Raw genomic sequence first — 9,654 nt, 5'->3', positions numbered from 1 at the left:
GGGCTATGATTATAGTAGTGTGAGGGCCTATGGTTATAGTAGTGTGAGGGCCTATGGTGATAGTAGTGTGAGGGCTTGTGTTTATAGCAGTGTGAGGGCTTATGGTGATAGTAGTGTAAGGGCCTATGGTTCTAGTAGTGTGAGGGGCTACGGTTATAGTAGTGTGAGGACCTATGGTTATAGTACTGGCAGGGGCTATTGTTATAGTAGTGTGAGGGATTATGGTGATAGTAGTGTGAGGGTCTATGGTTATAGCAGTGTGAGGGATTATGGTGATAGTAGTGTGAGGGCCTATGGTTATAGTAGTGTGAGGGATTATGGTGATAGTAGTGTGAGGGTCTATGGTTATAGCAGTGTGAGGGATTATAGTGATAGTAGTGTGTGGGTCTATGGTTATAGTAATGTGAGGGCTTATGGTGTTAGTAAATTGGGGGCCTATGGTTATAGTAGTGTGAGGGTCTATAGCTATAGTAGTGTGGGGGCTTATGGTTATAGTAGTGTGAATGTCTTTGGTTATAGTAGTGTGAGGGCCTATAGCTATAGTAGTGTGGGGGCTTATGGTTATAGTAGTGTGAATGTCTTTGGTTATAGTAGTGTGAGGGCCTATGGTTATAGTACTGTGAGGGGCTATGATTATAGTAGTGTGAGGGGCTATGGTTATAGTAGTGTGAGGGGCTATGGTGATAGTAGTGTGAGGGCTTGTGTTTATAGCAGTGTGAGGGCTTATGGTGATAGTAGTGTAAGGGCCTATGGTTCTAGTAGTGTGAGGGACTATGGTTATAGTAGTGTGAAGACCTATGGTTATAGTACTGGGAGGGGCTATTGTTATAGTAGTGTGAGGGCCTATGGTTATAGCAGTGTGAGGGCTTATGGTGATAGTAGTGTAAGGGCCTATGGTTCTAGTAGTGTGAGGGACTATGGTTATAGTAGTGTGAGGACCTATGGTTATAGTACTGGGAGGGGCTATTGTTATAGTAGTGTGAGGGCCTATGGTTATAGTAGTGTGAGGGATTATGGTGATAGTAGTGTGAGGGTCTATGGTTATAGCAGTGTGAGGGATTATAGTGATAGTAGTGTGTGGGTCTATGGTTATAGTAATGTGAGGGCTTATGGTGTTAGTAAATTGGGGGCCTATGGTTATAGTAGTGTGAGGGTCTATAGCTATAGTAGTGTGGGGGCTTATGGTTATAGTAGTGTCAATGTCTTTGGTTATAGTAGTGTGAGGGCCTATAGCTATAGTAGTGTGGGGGCTTATGGTTAGAGTAGTGTGAATGACTTTGGTTATAGTAGTGTGAGGGCCTATAGCTATAGTAGTGTGGGGGCTTATGGTTATAGTAGTGTGAATGTCTTTGGTTATAGTAGTGTGAGGGCCTAAGGTTATAGTAATGTGAGGGCTTATGGTTTTAGTAGTTTGAGGGCTTATGGTGATAGTAGTGTGAGAGCCTATTGTAATACTTGTGTTAGGGCCTATGGTGATTGTAGAGAGCCTAAGGTAATAATTAATTGATAATGTTTAAGATTTTACTGATATTACAATGCTGAATAAATAAAACTTACAACATTCTTGTCATTTATTAGCAACTTTAGTTAGTAACACATTTTTTTGAATATTCAAAACCAACTTCTGGCTGCCATATTGCTCGCAGTAGACACGTCTGTCTTCTACTGTAGAGTACAACATCATTACTTGGCACCAATCTGCAACTTTAAAGAAGAAAGAGGTTATCTGTACATTGTCAGGTCCCTGCCAAACAGCAGCCCAGATCTCAGTTGCCTGAACCTATGTGAGAATGACATATGGTTGGATGGGTTATTGGGGCATACTGTAGTCACACTCAAATTTCAAGTTCTTGAGTAGAATTAGACTTTACCTATGTCACTCTGAAAGAATTAACTTTTCTCCGGAAAGCAGCCTTGACATCTTTATTCTTTAAACTGTATATAATGGGGTTTAATACTGGAACGGCACCTGAGTTAAACAGAGAAATTAACTTATTGTACTCCAGGCTCTCGGGAGATATAGGCTTTAGATATTGATAGATTAGAGTGGTGTAGAGCAGGATGACCACTGTAAGGTGTGAGGAACATGTGTAGAAGGCTTTTCGTCTCCCATTGCTGGAACGGATACGGAGTATGGTAGTTATAATAAAGATATATGACATGACCGTAAGAAGGAAAGGAGCAAGTGACAAGATTACTGCTGCCTCCACAATGAACAAGGTCTCCAACACAGACGTGTCACTGCAGGAGAGTTTTATCAAAGGCACAAGATCACAGAAGAAATGGTTGATTACGTTGGAGTTGTAACAAGAAAACCCTGTGACCAAAACAACAAAGGGTATTATCTCTAAAAAACCAAGTATCCAACAAACAGAGGCCAACATAGCACAAACTCTTTGGTTCATGATCATCCTGTATCTCAAAGGGTTACAGACGGCCACATATCGGTCATAACTCATGACCGTTAAAAACAGAAGTTCCTCACTGATAAAACATCCAAAGAAATATATCTGGGCTATGCAACTTAGATATGAGATGGTTCTGTTTCCCGTTATTCCTATGAGAAGCATGGTGTGTAGAGTAACTGTGGCAGAACACATGTCAACAATGGACAAGTTGGCCAGGAAGAAGTACATAGGAGTATGGAGAGGATGGTCCAGGCAGACCAGAAGAAGAATGGTCATGTTTCCTCCAAGAGTCATGAGATAAATGAAGAGGACCAGGAGAAAGATGGGAAGTTGAAGCTCCGGAGCATCTGAGATCCCTTTGATGATGAAAAATGTTACCATCGTCTGATTTAGTTGCTCCATCTGATCTTATCTAATAAAGGATAGTACTTTGGAAAAAATACAAGACTTCGGTGTGAAATATAAATATAATATTGATAGTTAATTATACAACTAAGAACCTGCATTGGAGGCTCCTTTACGGCCCGCCGAAGCAAATCCAGCCGAAAATACCTTACACAATAACGCAGCATGCTGTGGTATTGTTTCCGGTAAAACCACAGACATCCCGATGAAAACGTAACAGAACCCATTAAAGTAAATCTTCTGACAAAGCAGAACAACGGAAAGACCAACGCAGGTGTGAACCTGCCCTAAGGCTCTATTTAAATGTCCATTTTGGCTTCTATTGATAACGAAGCCACAATTCTGTGACAGATCAGTTGCAAGACGGACATCAGCAGTCCTTGACGGATCACCATTGACTTATAATGAGACCTGTTGGGTTCAGCCGGGGCGTCCATCGTTTTTATGGGAAAAATGGTGCTACATGCTCTGATAGCTCTTCAGTGAAAAACAGAGGCTCCGTTAGGGTGTGAACTGAGCCTTACTCTACTAGAATGACACTACTATTGAAGTTTTTCTGATGATTCTTAATTTTTTTTGCTGTTCCACATATGACCACCTGTGCTGCTGTTACCAGAATCAGGAACTAAACAGTACATCAAGAACTGTTATTTAGTCATGCATACTTTAACCCATTTGCTTCTTAGTACATTTTCCACGCTAAAGAACATAATACGGTTAAAACACAAGATTTTTTTTCTGGTTTTATTTAGCCAGTAGGGACGATACAACCCAAAGTAATGTTCCGCAACAGAATAAGCATATTCGGAGCGGAGGACCCGGCAACCTTTATGATGTGGGTCAAATAATGATATTTGTTTAGGTCTTTACCTACCAGTTTGCTATCCATCTGCGCATTATTACAGTCTCATCGGAGAACAGAGCTTTTATAACACAGTGAATCATGAATGAGGCAGTCTCACAGGACCAGTTCTTCTGACAGCTGTTCATCATAACTAATATGTCACCCTAATTATAAGTAAAACTCGTACCATAATTATCTGTCACAAATTAGCAAAACTGAACTGAGTTATCCGGGAGTTTTAAAATTCAGCAGCAGAGCAAGGGATGGTATAAAACAATAAACTAGCAGATACTCACTCGCTGAATCCCCCCCCCCGCTCCAACGCTAATGCCTCGTTCTCCGCCTAAAACCATAAAACCCAATTTTAACGACTTTCCTAATCTGATATAAAATAAATATGAATTTGTTCTTGATCTCGGTGTGGATTTTTTATATCTAGGCCTACCTTTATATTTTATTAGATTCAAAGCAGTCAAAGCTCATGCATGTTGTGTTATGTTCATAATCTGTAAGAATCTGCTGCAACATTCATTTTAGACTGGATTTTTTTATTTACCCTCATGACCTGCCACCTGTTTATAAAATGTGCTCTTACATTATATAAACCAGAAATGTCTTCATTGCAGGCAAGCAAGATCTCGGAGGAAAATCTCTATTTTCCCAAGTTAGACATTTAAAGCTTTGGGGCACGCATCCATATTGAGAACGAGGGTCAACCGACCCCCACCTCGCCTTGTGCGTCGGCCAATGGCCGCGATTCAAGGTGGGGTCTAGTGGAGAGAGGGCTGCGCACACGTGCTTCATTCTGTACAATGGGAGTTACGGAAATAGCCGAGCAAGCGCTGCTCGGCTGTTTCCGTAACTCCCGTACAACAGGATGGATACCAAAGCATGATTGGGTACACATTACATAAAAGACGTAAAAAATTATTTGGCTGTTTGGTACATTACATTGTTGGCAAGAGGGGTGCTGAACATTTTACCACTGGGACCAATAATCTGTTCAACCAATTTGAAAATATATTGGTGATGTTTCCAAACGTTCCTTATTGCTTTGTATGGTTGTTGTGTATAACCATATGTACCAGTAATAAGTACAGAATATTTGTTGCAATATGATCTTTGTGTCTATTGTCTCTTTAGATTCATACAGTAATCCCTTAATTTACTCTCCTTGTCAATGCAACCCTGAGCCGAAATCTCAAGACCATTCTGTATGAATTTTTGTATGTATGGCCATAAATGGACTTTATAGGGGACTGTGTACATGTGTAGTTTGTCCATAGAATCCTTATACAAAACGTATGCGCCTGTAAGCAAAAACACACAGGTCTTTACAGAGTAGTCTAGAAATCTTGTGGACCATTCAAGAATATACAAATGATGCTAAGACTACCAAATGAGGATTTAAAAGCGTTGTGTGAGGTTTTTTTTGTGCCCCAAAACATCACCACCCTTGTCCATGGACTGTGTCTGGTATTGCAGCTCGGCCCTATTCGCTTGAAGTAAATGAGACTGAGCTGCAAATTGAGACACATCCATACATAATGTTAAAATATTGGGGAATATTGAAAAAGGATGGAAAATATGGCCATTTTTTTTTTTTTCGACATCATTGCAAATAGATTGATTAGAGCAGATATCATAATCAAAAGAAAGTCAAACTACACGTTTGTCAGAATAGAAAGGAACATTTTCATGTCTCAGCTGCCGCAATTGTAATTTAATAATCAAAAAGTGATGTAGTGTACCAAAAAGGCATAAAAATCCTGATAATAGGCTTTTTTATTTATTTCAAAAGTTTTTATTAAAAAACACATAAAACATATCAGACAACAATATGCCAATATCAAGAGGCATAACAGGTAAAGTGCAAGCCATATGCAATAATACAGCTACAGTGCCAATGATACAGAAAATGAAATGAGTAACGAGAAAATAAAAATAAATTAGTAGGTTGGAATGGGGAAGGTAGGAGAAAGGGAAGAGGGGGATGGGAAAAATGGGGAATAGGTAATGAGGGAAGGGTAGAAGGGAGAGGAGGGAAGGGTAGAAGGGAGAGGAGGGGAGGGGTCCAGTATCCAGTCAAATAATGAGAATTATCGAAGCTACATTGCAAGGTGTAGGTAAATATCTGAATGAGAACATTAAGAGGTCTAAGGGTCAATAAGTTGTAGTATCCTTAAAGATTTTTCAGTAAGGGTAAACCTGTTCCAATAATGCATTGAGACGTGGATTATTAGAAGTTGGTAATTTGTGAAGCAGGACGGTCTATGTGGTGAGTCCAGGCAGACCGGATCTGTAAATAATTTGGTCTGGTCATTAAGTCCCAGTAGGCCAATTCCTCCATTCGGCAATGTCTCTTCGAAGTTAGATCTGGGCTTGGTTTCCATAGCAGTATTAGTTTAGGTGTAAAGGGGGTTTTACAATGGACACTTATCGGGCAAACGATAGTTCGTAGAACGTTCGTTGCTGATGATTGTCCTGTGTAAACCATGCAGCGATCAGCAGATGAACGAGCAAACCCACAATCATCTGCTGATCGTATCGTAAAATATTATCGTTGTCGGCAGCACATCGCCCTGTGTAAACAAGGAGACGCGCTGCAGACATGATGATAATGTATGGGAACGCGTGATCTGAGTAAAATCCCCAAACATAGCTCCTTGTGACAGGAGCAGACAAGCGCCGATCAACAAGCTGTCTCGTTGATCGGCGCTCACTGCATCGGCCAAAATCTGACGGTTTAATAGGGCCTTTAGTTGGATGTCCACAGAACAGATTTGGTTAATCCTCCTTTCCACATGTTACCAGAAGGACTTGATAAGTGGGCAATCCCACCAGATATGCAAGAGCGAACTTGGAGAACCATTGCATCTCCAGCTTAGTTCTGATATATTTTTGTCCATAGCATGCAACAGGACAGGGGTCTTATACCAGCGTGTTAATAATTTATATGCGTTTTCCTGTATACAAGTGCATCTTGAAAAACCATGTGTGTTTGCCTAAAATGCTTTTTTACATGTAACACTAAGAATGTTATATATTTTATAAAATGTCCCTGTAGGGATGCATATGTTGGATTAATGTCAAGATCTGTTAAAAGAATATTAAATGAACCTAGATATGCTATAAGAAACTATGAAAAGATGGAAAAAAGAGAGGGATGGAAAAAGTATAATAATGGAAAAGAACAGCTATACAACATTTGGTGAAACATTAGTAGCCAAACTTTTTTTGCAAAAAAAAAACATAAGGTGTCAGATCTGAGATGGTTAGTCTTGGAAGGAGTTAGAGTAATAATGTATTTACTGAATATGTATAAAAGATGGTTCCTCCAATGGGTTATCACGCTTGAGGAAGGGGGAAGACTCCCTAAACGTCGCACCATGTCCATGTCTGAGAGCATTGTAGAACGATCAGGGGAGATTATCATAAACCCGAACTTTTTGAAAACTACAAAATGTTTTACTGCTTTGAAACGTCAAAACTGTATGTATAACTTAAAGAGAAAACTCAAAAATCCAAAAAGGAGAAAAGTGCAATGAGTTTCTCGTGATTTATTGAAGGTTTCATCACTGAAAAACCAACCAAAATATAAACATGTGATATGTATCCAGCGTAAAAGCTCATTTTATTTCCAGTTCTAAAGACGAGCAGGAATTTCTGAAGATTAGCCATTGTAGAAGACATGTCTGCTATGGAAAGTTTCCCCAGAAAGAAGATGATGATCTAGACAAACTAGGACTGGAATTGTAACATTACTACCAACGATCTTGAGATAAAAGGTAAAACAAAGAATGAAGAGAAGAATCTTCAATTCTGGGACAACTGAAATCTCCATAATTATAGAAATTGTCAAGGTCATATGATTTTTCTATTCCATATAGGATGGGACGTTTAATAATATCAGAATATAGTATCAAGATCATTCAGAATTAACCCCTTCCCGCCGCAGCCCTTTTTCAGATTTTCATTTTCGTTTTTTGCTCCCCACCTTCCAAAACCATAACGTCTTTATTTTTCCGTCGATATAGTACTATGAGGGCTTGATTTTTGCGGGACAAGTTGTAGTTTTTCGTAGCACCATTTATTTTGCCATATAATGTACTAGGAAACAGGAAAAAATATATATATTTGTGGGGTAGAAAATGAAAAAAACAGCGATTCCTCCATTGTTTTTTTGCGAGCCGTTTTTACGTAATTCACTGTGTAATTAAAACAACCTGTTAACTTTATTCTCTGGGTTAATACGATTACGGAGATACCAAATATATATCGTTTTTTCTATATTTTACTACTTTTACAAGTAAAAACCTTAGTGTTAAAAATAAATTTTATTTTGTGTCGCCAAATTCCGAGAGCCAGAACTTTTTTATTTTTCCGTCGATTAAGTGGTATGAGGGCTTATTTTTTGCGGGATAAGCTGTCATTTTTAATAATACTATTTTGGTGTACATGCAATGGTTTGATCACTTTTTATTTCATTATTTGTGGGAGATTAGGTGACCAAAAAATAGAGATTCTGGCGTTTACAATTTTTTTATTTTACGGCGTTCACCGTGCGAATTAAATAATGATATATTGTAATAGTTCAGACTTTTACGGACGTGGCAATACCAATTATGTTTATTTATTAATTTTTTTACTATGCTCTAGGGGGGAAATGGGAAAAGTTTTTTTTTTTAACTTTTAATCTTTTAATTTTTTTTTTACAGAAAAAAAAAACTTAATTACTGCGATCGCTATTGACCGCAGCATTTAACGAGTTAAACAAGTGGGATCGCGCTCGAGCGCGATGCCGCTCATGACTCTGAAGTGTCGACTGTAACAAACAGCCGACACTGGCATCGTATGGAGCGGGTTCACTCCGTGAGCCCGTTCCATACTTCCCCCACCCGACTTTGACGTATGGATACGTCAAATGTCGGGAAGGGGTTAATGATATAAAAACAATTTTCACGCCAATGTCCTAAAAAATGTAAGTAATCTTAATTTTTGTATCATTGCCGACTTAACATCTTTATTTTTTAAGCTGTAGATAAGGGGATTTAAGATAGGGATAGCGGCCGTGTTAAACAGGGAGAAGAACTTGTTGGACTTTGAAGTATCTAGTGATGTAGGCCTCAAGTATTGGAAGAAGAGGGTTGAGTAAAGAAGTATGACCACTGTGAGGTGTGAGGAGCAGGTGTAGAAGGCTTTACGTCTTCCAGTGCTGGAATTGATCTTCAATATAGTGGAAATGATGAAGATGTAAGATATGAACTTTAGCATAAAGGGGGTGAAAGTAATGAGGAGAAGACCCTCTGTCAAGCTTAAGATCTCTAGAGTTGACGTGTCGCTGCAGGACAGTATCATGAGAGGCACAAGATCACAGAAGAAGTGATTTATTACATTTGATTTGTAACAAGTAAAGCCCAAGAGCAAAATAATATAGGGTATCACTTCTATCATGCCCAACAGCCAACAGGAAATTGATAGTACAGTGCAGAGTCTGCGGTTCATGACCATGTGGTATTTCAAAGGATTACAGATGGCAACATAGCGATCGTAGCTCATAGCAGTCAGGAGCAGAAGCTCATCACATATCAGAAACCCAAAAAAGTACATTTCACAAATACACCTAGCATAGGAGACGGCTTTATCCCCCGTTAGAAACATGATAGGGATATTATGAAGAGTGACGGTGGCAGAGAACATATCCAAGACAGACAGGTTGGCCAAGAAGAAGTACATAGGGGTGTGAAGCTTATGATCCAGGAGGACCAGGAGAAGTAGGATCATGTTACCACCAAGGGTCAGAAGATACATAAGAAGAACTAAGAAAAAAATGATGGTCTGAAGCTCCGGAGCATCTGAAATTCCTTTAAGAATGAAGTACGCCACAAGGGTCTGATTTTTTTCTATCATTTCCTTGTGGTTACCTGTTGTGAAAATAAGAAATATCTATTAAAATTTGAGAATAGAATAACCGAGTTGTCAAAGAAATACCTAAAA

General features: G+C 39.2%; 2 protein-coding genes across 2 annotated transcripts; both read right to left on the bottom strand.

Annotated features, from left to right (window-relative positions):
- Positions 1 to 1,871: 1,871 nt before the first annotated feature.
- On the bottom strand, positions 1,872 to 2,810 carry LOC142660027 (olfactory receptor 5V1-like). The gene has a single exon (XM_075836678.1). The coding sequence runs from the start codon at positions 2,808 to 2,810 to the stop codon at positions 1,872 to 1,874; it is 939 nt and encodes a 312-aa protein (XP_075692793.1).
- Positions 2,811 to 8,616: 5,806 nt separating this feature from the next.
- Positions 8,617 to 9,567, bottom strand: LOC142660026 (olfactory receptor 5V1-like). Its single transcript, XM_075836677.1, has one exon. It carries the CDS (start codon positions 9,565 to 9,567, stop codon positions 8,617 to 8,619), a length of 951 nt encoding a protein of 316 aa, XP_075692792.1.
- Between the last annotated feature and the right edge of the window lie 87 nt (positions 9,568 to 9,654).

This window comes from Rhinoderma darwinii, chromosome 8 (genome assembly GCF_050947455.1).
Source record: "Rhinoderma darwinii isolate aRhiDar2 chromosome 8, aRhiDar2.hap1, whole genome shotgun sequence".
NCBI classification, from domain to species: Eukaryota; Metazoa; Chordata; class Amphibia; order Anura; family Rhinodermatidae; genus Rhinoderma; species Rhinoderma darwinii.
The sequence above is the reverse complement of the archived record's forward strand: the minus strand, read 5'-3'. Positions and strand labels throughout refer to the sequence as shown.

Bases quoted from the DNA above. Each gene is read 5' to 3' on its own strand.
- LOC142660026 (XM_075836677.1), bottom strand. From the start codon at position 9,567: ATGATAGAAAAAAATCAGACCCTTGTGGCGTACTTCATTCTTAAAGGA.
- LOC142660027 (XM_075836678.1), bottom strand. From the start codon at position 2,810: ATGGAGCAACTAAATCAGACGATGGTAACATTTTTCATCATCAAAGGG.